The sequence below is a fragment of the Typha latifolia genome, chromosome 10 (genome assembly GCF_019914945.1).
Source record: "Typha latifolia isolate L0001 chromosome 10, TyphaL0001v2, whole genome shotgun sequence".
Lineage (NCBI taxonomy): Eukaryota > Viridiplantae > Streptophyta > Magnoliopsida > Poales > Typhaceae > Typha > Typha latifolia.
In genome coordinates this window covers 9846453-9873811 of record NC_133095.1, presented here as the reverse complement: position 1 = coordinate 9873811, position 27359 = coordinate 9846453, and the positions used below count along the sequence as shown (strand labels likewise).

The following is a 27359-nucleotide window of genomic DNA, read 5'->3' as shown; positions in this document are numbered from 1 at the left end:
TGTAACGATTAAATAGTAGTCGTTTGTGAAGGAAATAAAAGTTCTAGCAGTCAAAAGAATCAATCTCAGGATTGGGTGTTCAAACGACTGTTCATGCATTCAAACGGCCCTTCCGGCATTTGAATGCCAATTCCCGAGAACAGAAGTAGATTTAAGGCATTCAAACGGCACCCTCTTGGCCTTAAGGAGCGGCCTCTACTTCTTTTCTATCCTTTTCCTACTGATTATATCGATTTTCACCATTGCCATCTCTACCACCTAACCACAACTGTCACGACCCGAAATAGGAATTATGACCGACCATGCATCTCAATATACTTGAAATACACGAAGCCTTATCAATACTTTCTACGTGTACGATGGCAAAATAAATAAAATGAAAATCTGCTTTATTAAATTTAAAACTAATTGCAATAAACATAAAACAATGTTACTGTTTTATTGTCTCTAAACTAAATAAATAAAACTTCTATTCTATAGCATAATATCTAACAGAGCGGAAAAGTAAATAGGTGAATCATAAGTGGAGGTGGAGTCCGAGTACATCTCGCTCAGTCGCCCCGCTGACTATTACCTGAAATAGATAAACAAATACAAAAAAAAAATAGAATCCATGAGCCAACAACTATAGCTCAGTGAGTGGAATCCACTCGAAAACCAAATAAATTTTAATCATATTAATGCTGAATAAATTAAACTAAGAGCAACAATATCCATATCAGTATGCAATAGGCATGCTCTCTAAATAATAACAAAGATACAATAGAGAGAGTCAACTTGTAACCTTGCACGTTTTCAACATATTAACATCTTTTCAATATTTATACTGTCATATGTCTTAAGGGTCTAAACCCTGTGGATCCACATCAACTAGAAGTCACCTCGAGATGACGCTCGGGACTTTTCTTCATAGCTGATCCGGTTAGGGTCATCAGATGGTATCACCCTGTGATCAACACACTCTGTCTTTTACCTAGGAAATTTTCTCATTCATCCTAGGACTGTTCTCTAATCCCGCCAGAGTCACCTAAGAAAGTCACCGCAGTGATCTAATTTAGGACTTTCCCCTAGGCTTTCAGATAGACTTGAGTCACCACGGAAAATCGCAAGCGATTTATACTGGGACTATTCTCTAAGTCGTACTAATACTAATCTCATTTTTCTTTTCACAAATTTTAATATTTGCACGAAGTATGGTAATGCACTGAATATAACAATTAAATTTTCGCACGTACGGATGAAATAAATAGATTTGCACACAGAAATTGTAACAATTAAATTTTTACACGTAAGGGTGAAATAAATAATTTGCACACAGAAAATTTACATGGTCTGACAAAGATACGAAATATAATAAAATAAATATGTGAGTGAATCCACTCACTTGAGTCTAGGCAAAACAACTGAAATCTCAAATTTTTAGCTCACGTACTAAAATCACCACCTTTAATAATAAATAATAATCAAAATTTTAATTTGAATAATATCATAATTTTTAAAATTTAAAAACTAAAAAGAACTAAAATGGGTTTAATTACCCATTAGGTTGGGCTGGGCTAATGCTGGCCTGGCCCAAATCAAAAAGAACTAATCGGGCTGGGCCAAGGCCTAGCCAAATAGGAAATGGATTGGGTTGCGGTTTAGCCCGCAGCCCATCCAATTTAATTGGTTCGGGTCGGGTTTGTGGATCCGAAATCCAAACCCGAACCTGAACCCGCATTCAAAAGAAAAAGGGGTGGCTCGGGTCAACCCCATTTTTCTTCTTTTCTCCCTTCTCGCGTCCGCCGCGAGGGAGGGAAGGATCGAGAGAGAGAGTGGCCGCCGGTGGCTTTGCCGGCGGCGGGTCACGACCGGCTCCCTCCCTGTCTCTCTCTCTATCTCTATCTCTCTCTCTCTCTCTCTCTCTCTCTCTCTCTCTCTCTCTCTCTCTCTCTCTCTCTCTCTCTCTCTCTCTCTCTCTGTTGTCCTCACGAGGTGGAGGACACACCACCAACGGCCGACGTCGACTGCAGCAACGAGGGCTCTTCCAGAAGGCATCCATGGCGTAAGGCTAACGACTTGGAGCTCTCGAGTACGAGCAGCAGCAGCCCGAAGCCGTCGGCCGGCGAGAGTTGCCGGCGAAGCCGAAATTCCCAATTTAGGTATTTTCGATTTACCTTTTTAAATTTAAATTAAACTAGAGGGATAAGAGAGGGCTCACCGGGGAGGAGTGTGGTGGTCCCAAATTCCTCCGGCGATCCGATTCCACAGCGACGACTCCGATGGTGAGAAAAGAAAGAAAATGAAGGAGGAGAAGAAGGCTGGGGGGTTGAAGAGAGAGAGAGAATTAGGGTTTAATTTATAGATTAGAAGAGGATCAAATATAATCCGATTCGGATTAGATGAAATCCCCCTTTTTCTGCGCCTCGTCGCGTGCCGGAGAAGGAGAGAGGAGGGGCTGCACGTGCAAAGCACGTACACCCTCAACCCCCAATTAATTTTTTTTTTCTCTGGTTTCGACAACAACCCTAGGCCGATCACTATCACGCCTCTTCAGCCTTCCCTTTCCACGATCCACTTTGATAGATTCATTCTCCTTTCTGAATCTATCTCAAACCCAAAAGCACTAAACCATTTAATCGTTTGATTGAGTTACCTTTTAATTTTGGAGATCCGCGGTAATCCTAATTTTCTGCTCGAGAGTCGAAATTCAATTCCGCCTTCAAATTTGGACTCGCAGCAACTGTAGGGTTAGGAAGGTGATTGTTACAAGATCATTCACCTTGTTGAGTTGTTTGAGCATCAAATTGAAGGTGATACTCCCGAGCACCACTAAACTTGGCAAAATGTGACCTAAAGTGGCACTAAAGATCAGTTGTGATGGTAAATTGAATAAGATCTGGACAAAGAGTATTGTCAACGGAGGCGATCAAATATGCCCAAACACGACGATTACGAGCCTTCCAAGTAGTATATTATTTGGAGTCGTCAGAGGGAACAAGACCGGATATGTCAAGATGATTGGAGAAATCATGTCCATCAAGTGCTCTCTACAATGGCAAATCAATATGGCCAATCAACAGCAGTGATAGGCATGAAGTCAGCGGAAGGAGGAAGGTAATCATAGGCTAGATCAAAATGCGCCACTATAATAGCAATTAATTTAACGATAGTAATTAACTCTTTGCCATATTTGGTACAATTTAATTCAACAATAGCAATTAATTCTTGATCAGACTTCAAATAGCAGTAATAATAAAATTGAAGTTGCAGAGCAATGAATTTGGTCCAACCAGCAAATTGGTTGACAAAAATAGAGGAAAGAGATGACCTTGCTGATTGGAGAGGAAAGAGGCGATCTAGCTAATATTGGAAAAAAAAGTCAATAGCAGTATCGATGGAGATCCTCAAACGATATCATCCATGCCGACGGAGCTAGTCGAAGTCCATGGAGATCTTGTGCGTCCCGAAGAAATTCGAAGTGGAGAGCATGGAGGACGAAAGAGAGATAGGCGAGGTGACTCGAGCTCAATGGGTGAGCAAGGCCTCTGCTTTCAATTGCCCTCGATGAGTCCACTAGCAAAGGGGATCGCCAACAATAAACCTAGGTTAGTTTTGATACCATGAAACAAATGGAGAAGCTCTCAGTTTTTCTTATTAAGAATAAGTGTATAGCTTTAGAACCATTAAAAGCTCTCTACTCTCATGAAATAGATTGAGAGCTCTCTCAATCAAAGGTCTCTCTCCCTCTCTCTTTTCTCTCTTTCTCTCAACTGAAGGTCTCTCTCCCTCCTCTCTCCAAACAGGAGACCTCATCTATAGTAATTATTAATTGATTTCTTCATAAAATGTGAGTAGTAGATCTTTTTTATGACCTATCTTAATTTCTATAATTTAAAAAGAATTAGGTTATTTTTCTTAAAGTTCCTACTAGTTTTAGAAATTGCTAGGGTTTTTTAAATTTTCATTATATAAAAAAAATTAAAACTCCAAAACAAACCAAATCCAAAACATTCAGTTGTTGTTGGGACCAAAACTTTGAGCTATATGAAGATAATTCTCCATATATTTTCTTGCTAATCATAAATATATATTAGTTTGTTATGATAGAAAATTAGAAATATTCCATAGACTATGTAATTGAATTAATATATGCTACTAATATCATTATTGATGCTAAAACTTCACCCACATATGTGCTTGCATAACCACATAATATTTTCATCGCTGCACAGCAGATGAATCTTCACATGTGACTGCAGGCTGCATATCCATTTTGGTAGCTTGATGTCTCTTACTGTGAGCTTTTTTCACAAATTACCTGTAAGTATCCATTTACTCACCTTTTGACATACTAATTTGATACTAATAATTCATGTAATTAGATCTTCACATTGAGTTTGTTGTTTGATGGTTGTTTCCTGAGTTATGGTAGAAGCACCATTCTTTACCATATCAAAAATTCCCATACGATCATTTATTCTAAGCAGATAACTGAAGAATGCTTGGAAAGGGCCATTTCTGTCTGCAAGGATGGTGCTAATTTTAAAAAGATTGGCAAGAGAATCAGGTAACATTATGCACTTATGCTGCCACCAAGTCATTTCCAATCTTAATTGTCTTATTAAGAATCAGGTAACATTTTCCTTCTCTTTCTTTGTTACAACTTAAGCTGAGAACACTTGTTTACAGATGTATGTCGCATGAGATTCGATTTCTCAAAATTTTATATAAGTTCAAAAATGCTGTGAGACATTGTTCATATCCTGCAACAATAATATTAGCTTTGCACCTCCCAAAATTAGATAAACAGTCAGATGGCATATGCATTGCCTACTATATGGACCTTCTTGTCATCAGCATTTATTTCAAAGTTTAGAATTGACGAAGTGTTGGGATGTCCTTACACATCTCCATTAACATGGAGTAGTGAAAGTAAGGATCATCGTGTCGAAGGCACATGTCATGCCGATGCCTGATCAGCATGTGCCCTGCCAACCTTTGGCATGCCTCTAGTATAATTTTTCCAGTCTTTATACATGTAAATCCTATATTAAAAACTTTTATCATTAGATAATATTGCAAATGACCTATTTTATTAATGATATAGCAATAGTCAAGTAAAAACATGATTCACCATATAATATGAATGAATACATTCATTAATTGACTATAGTTAAATAATTAAAAATAAAAAACTAGTTTAACATAGTTAATCTAATACGTTCCTATATTAATTTTAACTTAATTTTAAATGAATTTGACATATTAACTTTGGATATTTGAAATTTGGAGAAAAATTTAGGGGAAATCTAATCATACTGAAAATTTATGTAAAAGTTACAAAATTTGGGTTTAAATTAACTTATATGGAGTTAATGTAATATGTTCATACTTTCATACACCAATTTAACCCAATTTGAATGAATTTGACATATTATTTTTTGGATTTTTTTTTTTTTAAATTCAAGGAAATTTTTGGAGCAATTTTGAGATTAATTAAAATTTCCCTTTGATTCTTAAATTTTAAATAGTATTATTTATAAATCTAACACCAAAATGCTATATCCATGTAAACATACTTATAAATAATAGATCTAACAAAATTGAGTTAGATCTATTATTTTTACCAAGGTTTGAAAAATTGGAATCGGGATTGAGATCAAGATTGGCCTTCCGAAAAAACGATACATATTGACCGGATCGGTTGTATCGGCCGAATCGGTCGTATCGGCCGCATCGATCGCCTGGAACGGATCGGACTTTTTAATTACGTAAAATTCTAAACATTATTTAAAAATGTAAGAAAACTTCTAAAATTTAGAAAAAAGTTTAAAAATAAGAAAATAAAGAAAGAAAAACTATGGTGCAATAAAAATTGAAAATAATAAGAGATTAGAAAGAGAGTGAATGGACGAAAATCAAACAAAAGAAAGAAAATTCATGGTGCAATGAAGAAGAGAAAAAGGGAAAGTGGAAGAAATGAAAAAAAATTGAGAGAGAAATAGAGAAATAAATTAAAAAATTATATACCGGAGTTAGTCGAAGTTCATTGAAGTTCGTTGGAGCTAGATTTCTCCGTAAAAGAGACAATGGTTATATGGTAAGGAGAAAAAAAAGAAAGAAAGAGTGAAAGAAAGAGTGAAAGAAAGAAAGAGAGTAAGAGAGAGAGTGTGTGAGAAGGAGTGAAAGAGAAAGAAAGAGAGTTCAGATCGGGATCAATTTCAGCCAATTCTGATCCCGATCGGCCAATCCATATTGGGATCGGCCGATTCGGCAAACCATGAATTTTACACTTTAAATTAATCTTAAAAGCGTAAAATGTAAAATAAAAATATTGTGCCTACTAGTCGTGTCAATTAGGCATACACCCATGCTACTGACACGACCCACAACGCCATAGCATAGGGATGTGCCAATACTCCATCAACATGGCAGTTGGCAAGGATGTGCCTACCAACACGATCATCCTTAAGTGAAACAATTATTTATAGTTGTTATATATCACATGCCTATAACTTCGATCAGGTAATCAATAAATCTTCATATCTATAAACATCATATTCAATCACCTGCCCGATTTATTTGAAAACAATTTCAGTCTCTTGGAGTACCATTTAAGTTACCCTGGTGTTGGAGTATACAACAACCTTTCTTTGTTTATTCATAGTTCAAATAGTCACTATGCATGAAGTGGACTATCACGACCCGAATTTGGAATCATGACCGACCATGTACCTCAATGCGCTTGAGATACATGAAGCCTTACTAATACTTCCTAAGTGTACAATGGCAAGAATAAATAAACGAAGAGGATCTGCTTTATTAAATTTAAACTAATTGCAATGAACATAAAATAATATCATTGTTTGTCTTTAAATAAAATATAATTAACAATTAATCTAAAATATAAGACTAAAAGAGCGGAAAAGTAAATAGATAGGTCCTAAGTTGAGGTAAGGTCCCGATGCATCTCGCTCAGTCGCCACGATGACCATTACTTGAGATAATAAAAGAGAAAGAAATCGACGAGCCAACAACTATAGCTTAGTGACTGGAATCCACTCGAAAACTAAATAAATTATAAAATTTTATAGTGTTAAATAAAACACAAGTTTAATAATATACATAACATTTTTCAACAGGCATACTCTTAAATAATGACAATAATAACAATAGAGAGTCATAACTTATAGCCTTGCTCAGTTTCAATATATTTTTAATATCTTTTTAATGTTTATAATGTCATTTGTCTCAATGGGTCTATACCCTGTGGATCCATATCAACTAGAAGTCACATTGAGATGACGCTCGAGACTTTTTCTCATAGCTGATCCGGTTAGGGTCATTAGATGGTATCACTATGTAATCAACACATCCTGTTTTTTTCACTAATCGTTGAGAGAGGTTAGAGTTACCTAGGAAATTTCTCATTCATTTTGGAGTTGTTCCTTAACCCATTGAGACATACCAATACTAGTTTTATTTTTCTTTTCACTAAAATTTATAATTTGCACAAGTTATGACGATGCACTGAGTATAATGATTAAATACACACAGAAAATATAACAATTAAATTTGCACGTAAGAATAAAATAAATAAATTTGCACACAGCAAATTACATGGTCTGACAAATGTACGAAGTATAATAAAAATAAATATGTGAGTGAACCCACTCACCTAAATCTAGGTAAGATAATTGAAATCTCTAGTCCCTAGTCCACGTGCTGAAAATCACATTTAAAAAATATAAAAATAATCATAATTTAATTTTGTCCCTAATAAAGTTTCTTAATTTTTTAAAACCAAATAAATGACTACAATGGGTTGAATAAAACCCATTGGATTGGACTGAGCTGCAGCTGGCCCGCAACCCACCCTTCCACTTCATGCTAGTTGGGCTGGGCCAGGGCCCAACCCAAAGCCAACAAGGAACTGGGCTGCAGGTCGGCCTGCAGCCGATGACTTAATGTTAAAGGCTGCAGGTCGAGTCGGGTCCGCAACCTAGATCCGAACTCGAGAGAAGAAAAAGGTTGGGCTCGGGCTTTTTCTTCCCCAATGAGATCGGTGAGGTAGAAAGAAGAGAGGAGGAAAGGGAAGGGAGAGAGAACATCGTCGGATACCACTGTCGCTAGCGGCCTGCCGACCTCGCCGAAGCCTTCCTAGCAACCTCGACAACCAAAACTAGAGGAGGGAAGATCGATCAAGGCGACCAGCAGTGGAAGACTTCTCACCCATGGCCGACCACGACTCGAGCCACAAGGGCCTCTCTGGAATGTATCATCGACACCAGGCTTAAAGCACGAAGCTTTCGGTGACGGAGCGGTAGCGACTCAAAGCCGTCGGCCGATGAGGTTCACTGATGAGACCGCAACACCGGAATTAGGTACTTCTAATTTACTCCATTAAATTGAAATTAAATTTGAGGGATGAGAGAGGGATTATTGAGGAGGAGCATGATGGTCCCTATTTACTTCGGCGATGCTCTGACAGTTCGAACCCATGTCATGATTCTGACAGCAAGAACTAAAAAAAATATGAAGGAGAAGAAGAAGAAGAAGAAGAAGAAGAAGAGGGAAAGGAGGCTAGTAAAGAAGAGAGAGAATTAGGATTTAATTTATAGGGCAAAAATTCAAATCTAAATTAGATTTGGATTAGGCGAGATCTCTGCGGCCGCCTCGTCGCGTGCCGGAGAGGGAGAGGGGAGAGGGTTACCCATGCAGCGCACCTGTTCTCCCTCTCTCTCTCTCCTTTTTTTTTCTCAGTTCTTACATGGTAGTACTTATCAAATTTCTAGGTAGGGATAACTAGTTTTTGTTGTTAAGGAGTAAAGGTCTGAGTTTCCATCAATAGGTTAAGAATCACAAAGACCAATCAAAAAGCAATGCAACTGAGATACAAGAACAGGCACATGAGCATTGTTGTGCCATGCCCATGGGGTGTGGCACATGGAACAGCAGGTATAGATGGACACACACACACACACCACCCCACCCACCCCCCCTCCCCCGAGCGTCCCAAGGCTTGTCGTCTTTTGTTGACATTTGTCGTTAGAAGGTAATTCGCAATTATTTTACATATTAAGTATATGAGAGAGAGAGAGCAAGTATTTATTACTATATGTGTCTTCCCAAGGCACAAAAAATGGCACTAAAAACACATTTTCATACTTATTTTGTGTATTACGTAAATACATGAGAGAGAGCAAACATTTATAACTGTGTGTCTTCCTGAGGCAAAAAATGGCACCAAAAATATACTTTTGTAGTTATTTTGCATCTTACATAAATATATGAGAGAGAGAGAGAGTAAACATCTACTATTGCACGTCTTCCTAATGCAAAAACTGATAGAATAGTATAATTTACTAAAAAGTCTTATTGTTTTAAATGCCTAGCAAGATTCTTTCTCTTCACTATTTAATGATGGCAAAGTCAAAAGAGAAAATAGAAAAAAGTTTGACATGCAACAAAAATGAAAACTAGGTGTGACAAAATAAAAAACCAAGTGTCTTTTAGATGCAAATTTCCCTTATTTGTTATGTTATTTTGTACTCAAGCTAGAGCAAATAATTTATATTCAACTCATTAAATCCTTCATATTGAAGCAGATTACACAACATACAGACAGAGCTAAATTGGAAAGAATTATTTAGCTCAAAGACATAATGAATCCTTTTGTTTCTTTTCTGTTTTTTTATGGAATCTATCTTTCCTACATTGCTTCTATGATAAATTAGAAATAAAGGATGAAAAAAGTACTGTTCAGTTCTTACAAACTACAAGTTAAAACCATGCATTTTGCTTCTATATGCTTTTAAATTTGTTTCAAGCTTCTATAGAAGTGGACTATTTTCTCAGCTTTTCTTGTTTTAAATTATCCTAGTGAGCATGCTGAAAAGTTTGGCTATGGTGTGGTGGAACGTTTCGTTGGGCATGGTATTGGAACTGTATTTCACTCTGAGCCACTTGTCTTACATCATCGTGAGTGCTCTGTTATACTATTTTCTATTAGAACATAGTGAGTTCATTGCACATGTGATAATGTGAAAGTTTTAAGCACGCAAAATGCAAAAGTTGTGTGAAACCTAACTGATTAGAGGAATGGTCTTTGATCCAGACCTGTGTTATAGTGATTGAGACAATATGATGCATCATGAGAGGACAAAAATCTCTACAAGTTGCTTTCTAATTCTTTATATGATTGAATAGGTCAATGAATATCAAGAAGTACTAATCTGACCTTTGGGAGTATGAAAATTTGGAATAGGCTATAATTAATTAAATTTCATGTGGAAATTTTAACACTATTCTGCTCTAGAGGATTTTGAAAGCATTTTTCTTCTGGGTTTAGAACTTTAGATCCATTCTCATGCATATGTGAGGAGCAATTAATGTGATGAAAGATGGAGTCATGAAACAATTTTATCCTCTGTTATACTTCTCTAAACTCTTATGCAGAAGGGAGGGGAAATCATAGGTTTGTCACATGGTTCTCTTGAGGAACATCTCATTAATTTTCAGGATAACTTATAATTTTGTGGTGCATTCTTCTATGTAGGATCTGTTTATTGGAATAATAAGACTTGCTTGAAATTGGTTTCAATTTCTAAAATGATGTCAAATTACTGCAGTATGATTGTAACTATTCTTATGAAGTTTTTACTTTTGTACTGAGTCGAGTTTTCATTTCGATGATTGATCTCTGTTTCATAGGTAATGATGAATCTGGCCGTATGGTTGAAGGTCAAACATTTACGATTGGTATGCACCTTGTTTTACTTTTTGCAAGTCAAGCAAACATCTTATCTCTTGGACAGTTTTCGAGTTGATTTTACATGTAATTATGTATGATTGCTTCATGTTTATAGTCAAAGGATTATGCTGTTTTCTTGTGAAAAGGTGCAAAATTTTCACATTCTTCCAGGAGAGGGTTTCTAGAGATCTATCTTCTTGATACATCATTTTTTCCCTATCAAGTATTGCTTAAAAGTGGATTTTGTTGTTTAGCTAATTACAATTCTTGGATTTGAACAAATTTATGCCTAATCAAAATTTGCAGAGCCAATCCTTACGATGGGGAGCATCGAGTGTGTTACATGGGAAGATGGCTGGACGACTGTAACGGCTGATGGCAGCCGTGCTGCACAATTTGAGCATACAATATTAATCACTAGGACTGGCGCAGAGGTTTTGACAAAGTTTTGAGATATATCTATAACTCAACGTAAAGAGTGACAAATGTAAATCTTCGATCTTCAATTCTCAGGATAGCCTTCATTCAAGACTCCAACCACAAGCTCTCCATGCAAAGGACTACAGCACATAATTTTTCATAGATGTATGGGTTCTGATCTTACATGGCCAATATTTATTGATATATCTTTATTTTTCTTTCTTGAAGGGAATATATCTGTTGCTCTCACGAATTTTGCAGACTCGCATTTTATGTATTTCAAACTTTTAGATTACATGCTCTGCATGAATAAGAAATGAAATCCACATGAGCAAAAAGCACCAGATCTTCAAATAGACCTTTATTCATTTTGTAGCTTGCATTCCAATAGATGGTGGAACTTCAACATTTGTCTTAGCATCTCAAGATAGAAATTGAAATATTCAACTTCTACATGTGAATGTGAAAAATTGAGAGAAATCTGACCAGTAACATTGAAGAAAATTGGCAAAATTTCTTCAAGGTTAGCCATCTTCATGAGGCCATTTTGAGTAAGTACTTTGCCCTGGGAATGTTATTATTTTTCATGATCTAAAATCGAAAGGCCATATATCTTAATATGCTTGAGATACATGAAATTTTAGTAATGTTTTTTAAGTATACAATGACAAAAATTAATGAGAATTTGATTTCGATAAATTAACCCAATAATAATGAAAACAATCAATGTCATCACTAGTATATCTCTAAGCAAATTGAATTAATAAATAGTTGAAAACATAAAGACTTAAAAAATTAAAAGGCAAAAAGGTAGATCAAGTGGAGGTGAAGTTTTGCGTTTGGTTTAATCGTCATGCTAATCATTATTTGAAATATTAGAAAAGAAAATTCTATGAGTCAATAACTATATCTCGTCCTAATCATTATTTGAAATATTAGAAAAGAAAATTCTATGAGCCAACAACTATAGCTTAGTGAGTAGAATCTACTCAAAAGCTAAATAAATTCAAAATTAAGTATGTTCTAAATCCAACGATATAAAATATAATTTTATTAAGTATGTTCTTAAAGTAACATTTATAATGACAATGATAATAACATAAAGTTATATCTCATAATATGCTAAGTTCCAACATGCTAAATTTTTCTCAATAATAATAATGTCATTTCTCTCAATTGGGTATATATCTTATAGATCCACATCAACTAGAAGTCATCTCGAGATAGCACTCGAGTTTTTTGTTCATAGCTGATCTGGTTAGGATTACCAAGAGGTGTCATTATGTGATAAATGCATATTGTTTCTTCTATTAACCGTTGAGAGATATTAATCATATTAGAAAGTCTTTCGATCTAATATGGGACTGTTTTCTAACCCCGCCAGAATCACCTAAGAAATTCACATTGGTGATCTAAAATATGACTTTCACATAGACTTTCAAGTAGACTTAAATCACTATGGAAAGTCACAAGTAATCTATACCGAGACTGTTTTTTAAATTATACCAAATATCAGTTATATTTTCCACTAATATTCTTGTTTATTAACAATTGTTGTTTACACGAAGTTTAGCAACACATTATATCATATATTTTGCATACATAAATATAATATTAAATTTACACACAGAAATATAATAATTAAATTTACATAGAATTATGTGGTCCGACAAAAAGCATAAAATACAATATGAATAAATATGTGAGTAAACCCACTCATTTGAGTCTAGGTGAAATAACTGAAATTTCTAATCTCTAGTCCACGTGCTAAAATTCACCACATTTAATAATAAATAACAATAAAATTTTAGATTAAATAATATCATAATTTCTAAAATTTAAAGCTAAATAAATTGCTCAATTGGGTCAAATGAAGCCCAATTGGATTGGATGGGTTGTGCTGTAGTTGGCCCGTAGCCCACCCAACAATTCCATTTAAATGGATTGGGCTAAAGGCCCAATCCAATTAAGTTAAATGAGTCAAATCAAGTCCCTTGGATTCAAAATCTAAATCTGAGTCTGCCTTCTTCATCTCAAAGGGACCGACAAGAGAGAGAGAGAGAGAAGGATATCGCCGGCAGTTCGTCGACCATGCTAGCGTATTCCACGCGGCCTCACCGACTTAAAAGAGGAAAGGGAAGATCGGCCATAGTGACAGGCGATGGGAGATCTTTCATCCATGGCTGACGGCAACCCGAGCCATGAGGGCTCCAAAGGAAATCACGTACGGCGCTGGGCCAATGACATGAAGCTTCTAGTGACGGAGCGACAGCGACTCGAAGCCGCCGGCCGGCGTGATTCGCCGACAAAGCGACAACCCCACAAATTAGGTATTTATAATCTACCCTATTAAACTTAAATTAAATTTGAGGGGTGGGAGAGGACTTATCAACGAATCGTGTGGTCGTCTCCGATTGCTCTGGTGGTCCAATTCTACTGTGAAGACTTCAATAATAAATAAAGGAAGAAGAACGAGAGAAAAAAAGAGAGGGGGGATTTATGCTTTTATTTATAGACAAAAACTTCAAATCTGATTTTAATTTGGATTTGGCCGAAACTCTGGCGATTGTCTCGTCGCGGGAAGAGGGTGAAGGGTGCGCACGTGCAATTCACGTGCACCCCAAGAGATTTTTGTTATTTTTTTTTCACTTCTTACATTATTTGAGAAGACTTCCTTTTTGTTCTTTTGATAAGTTTGGATTGGCCCATTAGTGTTTTAAATTACAGAGGAAAAAGAAATTGACGCTTTGGTTGGACAGGCAAACTCCAATATGGCCAAATATAATACATCTGCATCCTAAATCCTGACGTTTGTACATCTTAAAACATACTGTTTGATGGCCCTTTTGTTGATGCAAAAAAATATAATAAATAAAAAATAGAAAAGGTATATATGCTTATATTCACTCTTCCCACTCTAAGCCAAATGGAATAGGCAACTACCGCCTTATCATATTTCACAGATGCAAGTTGAGACTACCAGCAGGTAGAACTTTTTGGAGGAATGGGCTCCCAAAGATATATCTTCCAAAATGTCCTCCAACGTAACTGAATGGTAAAATTAAGACTTGGCTTGATGGATGGCACTGCTCTTTCCTTCCAGTAGGTTGGCAGGATTGTTTAATGGGTACAACAAAGTGACACAATTGTTACTCTTTTCCTTGTCATTTTTATGTTTTGCTGGGGATAAGTGAGAAGAGAACCCCAGTTCTGAATTTTGAATGATTGAAGCACAAGAAATTCATACAACTGCGGTGTTAAATAAGCTGAAAAAGAAAACCACGGGATTCATTCATAGAAAATTAACCAAAAGGGTAACAGACATCATGCTCATACAAGTGGGAAACATTGCTTCTAATATTCCTATAAATGATACAAATGATTGCTATAAACATTGGCATTACCAATATGATCTCTGGTTTCAGATTTACTGAGTATTTCATATGCTACAAAATCACAGATTAGGCAACTAACCAACAATAGCAGCAATTAGCGTTATTAGAAGTCGGGCTAAGCTGAACAAAGTGAAGCCTTCTGCTTTACTATAAGGTGCTTTAATTTATTTATAAGCTGTGGATTACTGCACAAATACTCCTCAAAGGACTTCCTTAAGCTCTGCAGCAGAGGTACATCACTTTCCTTGGATGGTGCGTTGAGCAATGTGGAAAAGAGATTTTTCCACAGGTCAACATTCCAATACCTAGAGATTGAAATTACGAGTATTCCAGTTAATTCTTCCAAGGAAACTATAGAGAAATCATACTTTCTTAGAGGGAAAGCGATCCTCAAAAGTAGAACAGAAGATATGCAAAATTTGCAATGAGCCAGTACCTTTTGAAAGGTAATTTAGGTTGATATTGATAGCTTCCGTCTGTGTTAACTTTCTTCTCAATGCTCATGTATGTCCCATGCAGCATCATATGCACGATAACACAAAGGCCATAGGTGTCCACCTAGTGATAAAGAATTGAAGTCAGGTGATTAAATTATTGATAATTCAATGGAAAAGGAATAGAAACTGTATCTAGAATAAAAGACTACAAACTTGATATGTCCATGTTCGACTTTCTTGCATTTCAACACAACGAAATCCAGAAGTTCGACAGTCTCCCTGGAATTCTGTACCAGTTGGGAAAAGGCTTAGATCAATCCCCCTTCCCCAGTCCACAAGGCATAGTCCCTGCAGCAAAGTATCATGGCTGTGCTAGATAATAGTCACATCAAGACATACTTATCTAAGATTCTAACTACTCACCCAAAAATAAAAAAGAAAGAAAGAAGAATAACCTGATCACGCCAAGATCCAGTTCGGCTGTTGAATGTATCCTCGGTGAGAGTTTCCCTTCAACATTGATGAAAAGCAAAGGAAAGAGCTAATAAGTAGATGACCGATGAAGCATGATTCAGATACGTCAATATGATAAATCTTGAAAAATAAGGATATGATATCCTCAAGATACTTACCTCATGTATGTATATATTTATGTCTAGATATATATAAATTAGTCTACTTATGTGCTTGCATTTCTTAATTCAGATGTTGTCTATTATTGTTACTTAGTGTATTTTGTGTGTGGCCAGAACGTGATGCTTTCCAATGCCGAGTACTATAACTAAATATGACAGAAGATACACAAGCTAATTCAATCTATAAATCACAAGATATTAATCACTATAACATGAATTCTAATATAGATCATAAAATTACAAGAGAATATAGGGTTTTCACGAAGAGAACCTTCTAGATCTGATAAGACATGAAAGGTAACAGTCTCCTTTAATTTGACTCATGTTGATAAAAATCTCAAAAGTATTCAAGAGTATCTAGAACTTTAATTTTATTTTTAAAAATCTAATACATCAGTAAGTATCGGATATGAATCAAGAGTATAGTAAATAGTAATTGATATAGATACAGCAAGTGCATGGAAGTATCTATGCTTCCCGGTGTGACAAATCTAAGATTAATTATAAAAAATGATTGAGAATAAAAAATCTTATGATTAGAATAAGAGTTAATAGGGGGTTTAATTCCTAAAATCTTTTAATTTGAGTCAAGATTTTGAACGTGGTTAGTTGACCCCATTTTTTAGTCATGATTTAGGTACTTTCAATGAGAGTAAGAAAATTTGTTTGGTTATAAACTAGATTAAGTGTAATTATTACATTTGATGTGATATAAAAAAAATAACCCCCACCCACGCCCTTGTTGTTTAACCCCCACTCAAGCCCATGAAGCTTGTGGGCTGCGGTCTAAACCGCAGCCCAAAGAACTAGATGGGCTGCGTTTCAAACCACAGCCCATGAAACCTTAGAGCTTGTTGGGCTGCGGTCTGAACCGCAATCCATGGAGCCCGTGCGCTGCAGTTTGGACCGCAGCCCATGAGCTATTTTCTCCCTTGCCTATTGGGTTGGACTTGGGCCTAACCCAACACCCAGCCTAAGCCATTTAGGGTCATTTGAACCTATAGCCTCATTTTTCTATTTTACCTGATTAATTAGCCTAACCACTCCCCTAAAGACAAATTATTATCACCTAAATAGTGTGAATTTTAGGATCACATCGAACTCACCCTAAGGTACCCTTGACTCATGTATATGCCTAAACCTAAATTCTCTAATAAGATAATTAATTCTATTAATTCGCTAACCTTACATATGGCTTTACTTGCGTGAATTAATAGTATCGAAACTGCGTGAGGAGGATTTTGGGATTCCGAAAGTGCCGGATAGCTGAGGAGACTAGAGTACTAGAGACCCCCCAGACGAGTAGAGTTTATACAAGTCTAAAATAATGTAGTTGCAGCTATTATACCTTCCATGACACTATACGAATGTTAGTATTAGTACATACATCTAGTGTATTATGATATATCTTGACATGTGCAGTTATTGATAGTTTACTCATCATGATGTTATAAGAATGTTATTGTTAACGCATACATTAGTGTAATGATGATCTACAATAAATGGTCAAAGTAGAGTGACTTACATAAAACCACCTAGCACCCACAAGCTAAAGGGTACAATACGAACACCCAAAACTGAAATAGACAAATAATAAGACAAGCACAAAAAAGTTATCTACAAGTACCAGAGAGTTACTTGGACAACAAAAATAACAAAGCATCAGGAACCATCAATATGGCAACACCTAACTCAACGATAAATTCATCCTCTAAAGTCCAACCTGACCCAAGTGAGGAAACACCAATTTAGAGACTAGGTGCCTTCATCAAAGTCCACCTAAAAGCTTGTACCTCTTGGTACAATGTTGAAAAGAGCAGCCTTTTTCCAAAGCTCTTATTTCCCCTTCATCCAGACTCTCTAATTCTAGTAAAATTTAGAAGATATTCATGGGATAGTAGGGTAGATCCCTAGTCAATAACTCAAATTAGCTCAAATGTTTGTGTCAACACTCTTGCATTAAGTTGTCCTAAATTCTCACTATGACCTTGGAACCAGTTACTAGCAGTTGACATTATCTTGGTAAAGAAAAAATTATAATCAAGGCGATTTTTGTAAAACATATAATCTGTTGATAGTTATCTGGCCTGCTGTTCTCTAGTTACCTGCGAATAATCTTCAAAAAGCTCCTCTATACATAGGAAGATTTGGAATAGAGGATAAACTTTTGCTTTACAGGGTTGCCTTCAACCGTGAGACACAAATAAGACAGCTGAATGAAGCATGATGCTCATATAGTCATTTGACTCATTTCTATTGATTGAAAGATATCAAAATTTGGACAAAAAATCAATAAAGAATCATTAATGTTGTTTCCTAATATCTATGAACCACACTTCGAATTGCAAGCACGTGCCACAGAGGCACAGACAACCTCCAGAAACAAAAAATGAAGAGTTGCACGCCATACGGCAATAGGAACTAAATTGGGTAATTATCTTCAATTCTTTCAAATGACCATGATGGCATTAAGAAATCAGGAAAACAAAAGCAAGAATTGCAAATAAAAGGTGACGCTTCCCATAATGTCAGATTTACCAAAAAGAAAAAAGTTGTATCCATCTTCTGATAGTCAAGTACCTCGCATAGCGGACAAGCAAATTGTCTGGCTTAAAATCACCATGAATTATGCCAGCAGTATGCAGTGTTTCCAGCATACGCAACATCTCTATTGTGTAATATATGCACAGTACTTCTTCCATAAGTTTTTGCATTACCAAATGAGAATTTATAGCATCCTGCAAAAGGCTGCTCCATATGATATTTGATAATCATGTGTGAAACCAGCGAAAATCACAAATATGCCTACTATATTTTATTTTAAAAATATATACTAAATATCAGTAAAATAATTGTTGAAATGCATAGACATATATAGTTACCTGAAGGGTTCCATGAGACAAATAATCACAAACCAGCACACTTAAATCAGAAAAGACGTGCACTTTATGAGCATATCCAAAGCTTGTTCTCTGACAAAGTTAAGTATAAGCACCATCGATAACCTAATAAACACAAGGCAACTAGAAACAATGAAAGGGAAATTGCAAACCTCAACATCAGGGATACGCTTATCAAGCTGGCGATACATGTAGAATTCCCAAGGAAATGCAGGCTTCTGAATCTGCAACAAATTTTAAAACCTAGTTTTGAATTGAGCTGAAAGAAGAAAAGAAAAAGGAACCTCACCAAGAAAGGGCATGAGAGAAGAATACCTTTAAAGCAACAACCTCTTCCGGATTACTATCAACATAAGCTTTGTACACTTGAGCAAATCCACCCAGACCAGAACAACCCTTTATCTGATATTTGTTATTACCTAGGTGATCACAAGATTGAGATTAATATTTTTTATGAAAGCATCTTATAGCTGCCAATCTCAGTGAACAATGGATGAGAAAAATAACATAGTTGAGGAAGAACAAGGGACGAGTGATCCTCTTTTGGGAAGATCACATTTTCACTGAAGGATAATTTCTTTGCAACATTTAAATATAAACCACAATCAGCATTGTTCTGATTAACATACTATTGAACGATTACTAGAATCATGAGGATGCAAGCTGGAGAAATGAGAAATAAAAGCATCCATTAACTTCTTAAATTCATTCTAGAAAGTCGTGTTAAAATGTAAGAGAAGAAATAGCAACTCCTGAGACATCTGATCAATCAATGGATGTACAGCCACATGAGTAGTGTTCAAAAGCTCTTTATTAGTTAGTTTTTCAATGTCCCTCCATCTTTAAGCATGAAAGGCAGTTGGACGAAGCACTAATCTGGAATAGGCAATGAATCAGATATTTCAGTGTAAGTACAAACTAAACTACAAAAATTTATGGAGTTGCTGAAAGAGTTATATCTTCTCTATTGGCTTTTTAATTCCAGGTCGGGGGTGATAATCAGACAATGTCTAGTTCAGCTATTTTCCCTTTGTTATCCAAACTAATACCCCAACCTTATTCTTGCTCGGAAGGGTAAAGGCTATAACCAAACAAGAATTCACTTACATTTATCAAAAACATGGCATTACATATATTTCCCAAATTTCTAAACAAACATTGCCTAAATCAATTAGACATCTGACAGCCCTCGTTTCTAGACAATCCACTATGTCATTATGATCAGGTATCATCATTTCTTTAAAAGGCAATATTTTAGTCTCAAGCTGATTTATGAGAGCACTGACTCGACAATGTGCAGTAGCATGCAACTAGTCACCATCTCCTCATTAGCTACTCAAGGAATGGCATTACATTCATCACACTTACTTTCCTCATAAACAACCTCTTCTGATAATGGAACCAACTACCAGATTCATAAAAGGATGTGTCATGCTTGTTAAAATCGCCAATGAGCTATATATAACCTCTTTGAATGTGATGAGCCCTATTGTGTATGGTACGTGATATTTGTACTTTGTAGGTCTGAGGAAGTGGTTCATGAATACTTTCTCTAAGATCTTTTCTAGTTCTTTCCTCAATGTACAATGATCCAAAAGTGGATGCATGTCAAAAATATAACTTAGTGCATGAGGCTTCCACAAAAGTAGGATTTAGGAAGCGCAGCATATTATTGGAGTCTCCACTTTTGTGACTTTACACTCAAAAGTGGTGCATACAGATAATCATATCAGTGCAACACAAATGGATGCATGTAAAAGTAGCAATGATATGTTGTTACCCAACTATATGAAGTAGTGTCTACTATATGTTGTTACCCAACCAAAATTTCCTATATTCACAACATTAAAGGTACCGTTGTGCAGTTGGCACATTCTACAGTTGATACAAATACAAGATACGAATATGATACAAATACAACTGATACAACAAATCTTACAAAATAATATGTATGTATGTATTGTGTGTGTGTGTGTGTATATATATATATGTATTTATTTATTTATGAAAGTTTAGAAAAGAATATCAATAATCTATCCATTAAAAAGAACTATCATTCGCAACAAGGAACTAGTATTACGTAGTATATTACTAACTAAGTAAGATAAACAAGATATGAAAGGTAATAGTCTCTTTCGATTTGACTTATAGTAATGAGATTTTCAGAAGTATCCAGAAATATCTCAAAAGCACCCGAGAAGTATCCACAACATTAATTCTAATTTTTAAAAATCCAGATACTTTAAGGTATTCGACACGTATCCAAAAGTACTCAACGAGTAACGTATCCGATACTGTATCCTATATGGATAGAGCAAGAGTATGGAAGTATTCGTTTTTCCTGATTAACGTTTGTTAACATACTGCAATAAATGATTTCCATGATATGGACTGGTTTATAGCAAGGAAATACAAAACTCTGATTGTAAGTAGGAGAAGCTAAAAGACTAAAATGTTTCTTGCAAAAAGATTCTTGGTGTAATTTCTCAACTATATCACTATCTGATCCTTTCAATAATGGAAAGGACAAAAGTAAAAGAAAGAGCTCAAAGAAATTGACATCGATTAATATTTAGATGATGAACATATACCTAGCTCAACAATCTTGTTTCTTGAAGAGTTTTGTAAAGAAGTCAGAGATACTTTTCCTGAGTAGGGCTTATTGCTCCGATGATAACCCTGAAGAGATTTCAACTTTCAAGAGATTTTGGAATTCAATCAACAAATTTTCAGTAAAAGTCGCTTGAAACTAGGTCTCACATTGTATTTCTTGATGTCAGAATCTAAACTTTTCAGTAGATCAGTCAAGCTAGAAGTAGACCATGGGTTCACTGAACTAGGCCCTTGCCTTTGAAACATGGATTGTTCAACCTACAAGATAAGGAAAAAAGAAATTAAAGATCAACTAACACTATCTCATTTACAAGCAAACAATGAGATGTTCATTCAGAAAAATCAGAAAAATGAAAGAACAAAACAATCAAACAACAAAAGAGCTATTAATAGATTCTATGATTAAATATAAGTTGTATAACAAATGTAAGAACAAAAAAAAAATCTCTTGGAGCGCACGTGCACTACACATGCGCCCCTTCACCCTCTCCCTCTTTGGCACGTGACAAGACAGCCGCAGATATTTCGCCGAATCCAAACCTAATTTAGATTTGGATTTTGCTCTATAAATTTAAACCCTAAATTCTCTCTCTCTTCTTTACCCCAGCCTCCCTTCCCTTCTTCTTCTTCTTCTTCTTCTCTTTCGTCTTCTTCTTGCCATCGAAGTCACGTGGGTTCAAACCGCCAAAGCATCGTCAAAGTAATAGGGGACCACCACGCGACTCGTCGGTAAGCCCTCTCCCACCCCTCAAATTAAATTTAAGTTTAATAAGTTAAAATCCAAATACCTATTTTAGAGGATCCACGGCTTCGTTGGTCAATCGAGCCGACCAGCGGCTTCGAGTCGATGCCGCTCGTGTGCCAAAGCCTCGCGTCGTCGGCCTCGTGTCGCAAGCACGCTTCCATGGAGTCCTCGTGGCTCAGTGTGTTAGGAAGACAATTCCATGGCCGCTGGCCATGGAGTCGAGCAATTGATCATCATCTACGACTTCTCCTCCACCTCTCGTGGTCTACGGGGTCACGAGGGTGTCAGGGAGATTAGGGTGCGGCCGACGGACCGTTGTCGGCGGACTCTCTCTCTCTCTCTTTATCTTCTCTCCTTCACGTCGATCATGGGAGGGATTTGGTTGTCCTTAGGTTTAACCCGAGCCAACCCTTTTGTTATTTTGCGGGTTCGGTTCGGACCTAGATTTCGAATCCAAAGACTCGACTTGAACCACTTAAATGGTGAGTGGATTGCGAGTTTGCCTGTAACCCAGTCCATTGCTTTTGGATGGGCCTTGCCCCAGCCCGATTGATCGGTTTGGTGTGGGCTGCGGGCCAGCAACAGCCCAGCCCAATCCGATAAGTTTAATTCAACCCTTTTCATCTATTTAGTTTTAAATCTTAGAAATAAGAATATTAGTTAATTTAAAATTTTATTGTCATTTATTATTAAAGGGGGTGATTTTTTGACTCGTGGACTAGAGATTAAAGATTTCAATTGTTTTACCTTAGGCTCAGCTGAGTGAGTTCACTCACATATTTATTCATATTATATTTCGTATCTTGATCAGACCACGTATTTCTCTATGTGTAAATTTATTAGTACATTTTTTGTATGCAAATTATGATTACATTTTCTGTGTGCAAATTTATTATTACATTTTGTGTGCAATTTAATTATTATGATTCTATACTCAAAAATACATAATTCAATACATCGCCATACTTCGTGCAAATTCCAAAATTTTAGTAAGAAAAATTATAACTAGTATTGGTATGACTTAGAGAACAATCCCGATATAGATCGCTTGCGACTTTCCGTGGTGATTCAAATCTGACTGGAAGTCCAAGGGAAAGTCTTATTTCAAATCACTGCGATGACTTTCTTAGGTGACTCTGGCGGGGTTAGGAAACAGTCCTATAATAGATTGAAAAACTTCCTGAAGTGACTCTTAACCTTTCTCAATTATTAGTAAAAAAGACAGAGTGTGTTAATTACAAAATGACACCTCCTGATGACCCTAACTAGATCAGCTATGAGAAAAAAAACTCGAGCGTCATCTCGAGATGACTTCTAATTAATGTAAATCCACAGGATATAGACTCATTGAGACAAACGACATTATTATTATTTTTGAGAATGATTTTAATATGTTGAAATTGAACAAGGTTACAAGTTATGACTCTCTATTATTATTATTGCCATTATTTTAAAAGCATGCTTATTAGAAATTGTCATTTTATATTGCTGAACTTGGGTTTTATTTAATACTATAAAATTTTAGAATTATTTGATTTTTGAGTGGATTCCACTCACTGAGCTATAGTTGTTGGCTCATTGATTTTATTTCTCTTCTAATATTTCAGGTAATGGTCAGTATGGCGACTGAGTGAGATGCACCGAAACCCTACCTCTACTTAGGACCTACCCATTTATCTTTCCGTTCTTTTGGTCTTATATTTTAGATTATTTGTTAATTCAATTTCGTTTAAAGATAGTAATAATGACATTGTTTTATTTTCATTACAATTTGTTTAAATCAAATAAAGCAAATTCTCTTCTTTTATTTATTCTTGTCATTGTACACTTAGGAAGTATTAGTAAGGCTTCGTATATCTCACGCGTATTGAGGTACATCACTTGTCATGATTCCGATTTCGAGTCGTGACAGCAAAGTTCAAAAGTTAAATGATTTTAAGAGCATTTCAATTAGGTCCAAGTATCTTGTTCGGCCAACTATGGTTCAAAGTCTCTATATCGGTTTTAGTTGGTTTCGGTTTTAACTCCTAGAAAAAATAAATATTTTAGGCCAAACTAGAATTGTTTTAGCCTATTGTGGTCCAAAATAAATGTGAAGCAGAAATCTCAATAGTTTTGACCTTAACCAATGAGTTTTGGCTTTAGTTTCATTCAGTTTTGGCCGTTACTATTCCTTCTTGGGTGAAACTTCAAACCAGCCAACAAAGTAGAGACAAGCTACAAACTAATCTCATGGTAGACCAAGAGACAAACTACAAAATTAATCTCATGAAAGATCCAGTTGAACTACACTATTTACAAGGAACAAGTGAACTATTTGCAATAGTATCTAATTCTCTATCAGCATGAACATAACAGTAGGCAGAGTCTCTACAGATAAAAAGTTATAAAGCTTCCCTAAACCAATGAGTTAACCCTTTATGATATTTTAAAAACTTAAGAAGATTGGCCTTTGCCAATTGAATTATCTTAAACCTGTAGTTCTATCAACCTAAAATTTCTTAAAATACATCCACAATAAAAATCATAGACAGACTTAAAACTAATAATAGCAAAAGAATTTCTTACATTAAATTAGATACTAGAGCTAGACGATGCAAACATAAATCTTCCTTTAATTATTCTGAAATATAAAGAAAAGCACAGCAGCACTTTGTGGCTAGCTAAATCAAGTGCTTGTTAAATCCATTCATGAACCAAGTAGAAAATACTAGAAATGTCTATTGAAATGTAACTTATAAAGCAAAATCACTGTAATTAACTCCAAAGACATAAGTTTCGGAACTGCCATAAGACGAATGAAAGTACAATACATGAATGAGACTTTGACAAACTGAAACAAAATAATTGTAACCAATCAAAAAGATTTATTATTTAAAAGCAAGGTTCTAAAACTCGGTGTCGAGATCGGAATTGGCCACTAGAAAAAATAATACATAATGACCGTAGCAACCGTATCGACTGCCCATATCAAATCGGACAATTTTTTAATTATATAAAATTCTAAATATTATTTAAAAATACAGAAAAAAATTTAAAATCTAGAAAAAATAACAAAAAATTAGAAATTAAAAATTATCACATATGAAGCTTAAAAACAAAAAAAAAACAAAAAAACCCACTCAAAACCATGATTTGAAGCTAAATTTTATAAATTTCTATACTCATAAATTACTACTGCAGAAGTGAGATGAAGAGAAATCTCTCTTCCTTCACTGTTGTTCTACAGTAATTAAAAAAATGGGAGTTAAAGAGTGGGCGAGAAAGAAAAGGAAGATAAATGAGAAAAAATACAAAAAAAAGAAGAAAAAAAATACTCACCCGAGTTCATCAAAGTGCGGAGTAACCGAGGGAGCTCACAGATCAGTTGTCGGATGAGTTCGGTGAAGTGAGATAGGTGGGAAGAGAGTGTATATGAGAGATGGAGGATAAAAATTAAAATTTTGAAACAAAGGCAATGAGGACATCAATTACTAATGTCTTCTAGGTCAGATCAATTTTAAATTCAACCTGAATATATATATATATATTCATACAGTTGGCTAATTTTGGAACTTGTAATCTAAATGCTTATTTTCAGGTCTGAGATATGGTCTCAAATTTAAACTTTTTGTAGATAATATGACACGGATAACTATTGTGCTACTTGAAATCCTTTTTATGTAGTTTCATTTTGCATCTTATGTCATTATCGTAGCCAGCAATGCTCAGATATTTTATATCTTAACTTTTAATTGACAAGTTGATAATCTTGTTGTCTTTATCCTATTTTGGAAACAATTTCTTTTTCCAGGCATAACTTAATTTATCAAGATTTGTTGTATTACACCTTTACTTTTATTATGGTGCTTTTGAATATGGTTCCCAAAATTCGCATATCTCGATCCCAACTCGAAATTAGTCTAGTTCCGGTCTGAGATCGGCCAGTTTTGGTCGTATCGGTCGTGTCAACTAGATCGGCTGAAACTAATTTTTTATATACATAGCATTCATCATTTAAGAAAACCAACTGCAAACCCCACCATATTTAATCAAAAAGAAAGAAACCTCTCTTCAACTCAGCAACATCAATAGAATTCTAAACACACGAGAGAAAAAGATATAACAGCATGATAGGAGTACCAGACCTTTGGATTAGAACTAGCAATTTGTGCAATCTCCAAGACGTGACTCAGGAATAATATATGAATCTTCTTCAACCGATCAAGCGGCTCAGCTTTCCTGATTAATAACAAATCAAATTGCTAAAGTTTCATAAAACAATTGTTAAAAAAGGTCCATCCGCCGACATGAAAGCAAACAAAAAGAAAAGAAAAGAACAAACAAACAGACCTAGAAATGCCCATCTGATACACACTCTCAGCTTCCAAGAGATCTCCTTTCGCAATAAGAAATGCCGCATATGCCTCATACAGCAGCGCGTTTCTTTGGAACATCCCCTTCTCCTCCAGTAACCCGTACACCCTTCCAAAATCTTGAATCGCATCCGCCTACCACACCAAAAGAATCAAACTTCCTAAGTAACCCCTAAAATGCCACTCTAGGGTTTATCCTACAGCTCGAATTGAAGACCCCAAAGATCTTACATAGAGGACCCAGATCTTGAGCAACCTCTCGTCCTCTCTGTACCGCCCGTCGTCCCCGAATTCTCCGATGCATTCCTCGACGGTGACTTTTAGACGATATTTAGCCCCGTCGGGATCTTTCCCGAGCTCGTCCAGAGCCTTGCGAACCGACCTGAGAAGAAAACGCGTTAGCGAAGAAAGAAAGAGGAAGAATAGAGTTAAATGAGGAGTCGGATATGCGGGAACTACCGCAGCCACGGGAGGATGGGATCGGAGAGCGAGCGAGGAGATGAAGTTCCTTGCAATGCCCTGAAGAGAGAGAGAGAGAGAGAGAAGCAAAAGGGAGAGTGAGATCTGAGGGAAGAGAAGCGAGGAAAGAGATGGTGGATAGAGAGAGAGGAGATATTACCGAGGAGAGCGGAGGAGGGAGGTCGAGGTGGTGGTTGGGGACGTAGCGAGGTGAAGCATGACGCGAAGAGAGAGAGAGAGAGAGAGAGAGAGAGAGAGAGAGAGAGAGAGAGAGAGAGAGAGAGAGAGAGAGAGAGAGAGTGAAGGGTGTGGTGGGATGGGAGGGAAGAAAGTATTTGGTGGAGATTTTTGAATCCTACGGAGTCCAAGAAGGATTGAACTTGGACTTGACTTGGATTTGGCTTGGGTCTCTCTCTCTGCTTATCAAAGTTTATCAAAGTGAAGTGGCCGGAAATATGTTTGAGCTCAAGGTAGGCTCGAATTGAAAATAATCGATCCAAGCTTGATGCTTTAGCTCAGGTTCATAATTAATTTTGAGCCAAGCTTGAAAGGAGCTCGGCTCGATTACACCTCTAGTTATGGAGGACCATCTAAGTTTAATTTTTCAGTTAAAATTAGGTAATTTGAACCATAAACCATTATAGTTTATGTTTTTGCGCATTTAC

General features: G+C 36.0%; 2 protein-coding genes and 1 long non-coding RNA gene across 4 annotated transcripts in view; 2 read left to right on the top strand and 1 right to left on the bottom strand.

The window, feature by feature from the left end:
• LOC140796641 (methionine aminopeptidase 1B, chloroplastic-like) overlaps window positions 1-11530 on the top strand; it is a 29991-nt gene extending 18461 nt beyond the window's left edge. Inside the window, exons 7-10 of the mRNA XM_073149714.1 lie at window positions 4470-4549; window positions 9866-9963; window positions 10696-10743; window positions 11042-11530. Of these exons, the coding sequence (XP_073005815.1) occupies window positions 4470-4549; window positions 9866-9963; window positions 10696-10743; window positions 11042-11187 (372 nt within the window). The 3' untranslated portion in view covers window positions 11188-11530. The remainder of the gene's footprint in view (window positions 1-4469; window positions 4550-9865; window positions 9964-10695; window positions 10744-11041) is intronic.
• On the top strand, window positions 4564-8540 carry LOC140796642 (uncharacterized). Its single transcript, XR_012110496.1, has 2 exons — window positions 4564-7926; window positions 7966-8540. It is a non-coding gene; the product is annotated as an uncharacterized lncRNA (long non-coding RNA).
• Window positions 11531-14410: 2880 nt separating the features above from the next.
• Window positions 14411-26996, bottom strand: LOC140796551 (mitotic checkpoint serine/threonine-protein kinase BUB1). Of its 2 annotated transcripts, none has more exons than XM_073149595.1 (15): window positions 26855-26996; window positions 26695-26754; window positions 26467-26617; window positions 26213-26370; window positions 26008-26101; window positions 21283-21393; window positions 21114-21201; window positions 18838-18941; window positions 18675-18746; window positions 18505-18594; window positions 18203-18360; window positions 15443-15497; window positions 15201-15335; window positions 14987-15108; window positions 14411-14855 (listed from the first exon to the last, which is right to left on the bottom strand). In XM_073149595.1, the coding sequence occupies exons 1-15, from the start codon at window positions 26911-26913 to the stop codon at window positions 14666-14668; spliced, it is 1647 nt and encodes a 548-aa protein (XP_073005696.1). In that variant the 5' UTR covers window positions 26914-26996; the 3' UTR covers window positions 14411-14665. The 2 variants fall into 2 exon arrangements, with proteins under 2 accessions (XP_073005696.1, XP_073005695.1); XM_073149594.1 differs by having other exon boundaries at window positions 14496-14855; window positions 18838-18945; window positions 21118-21201; window positions 26855-26987.
• Window positions 26997-27359: the final 363 nt, after the last annotated feature.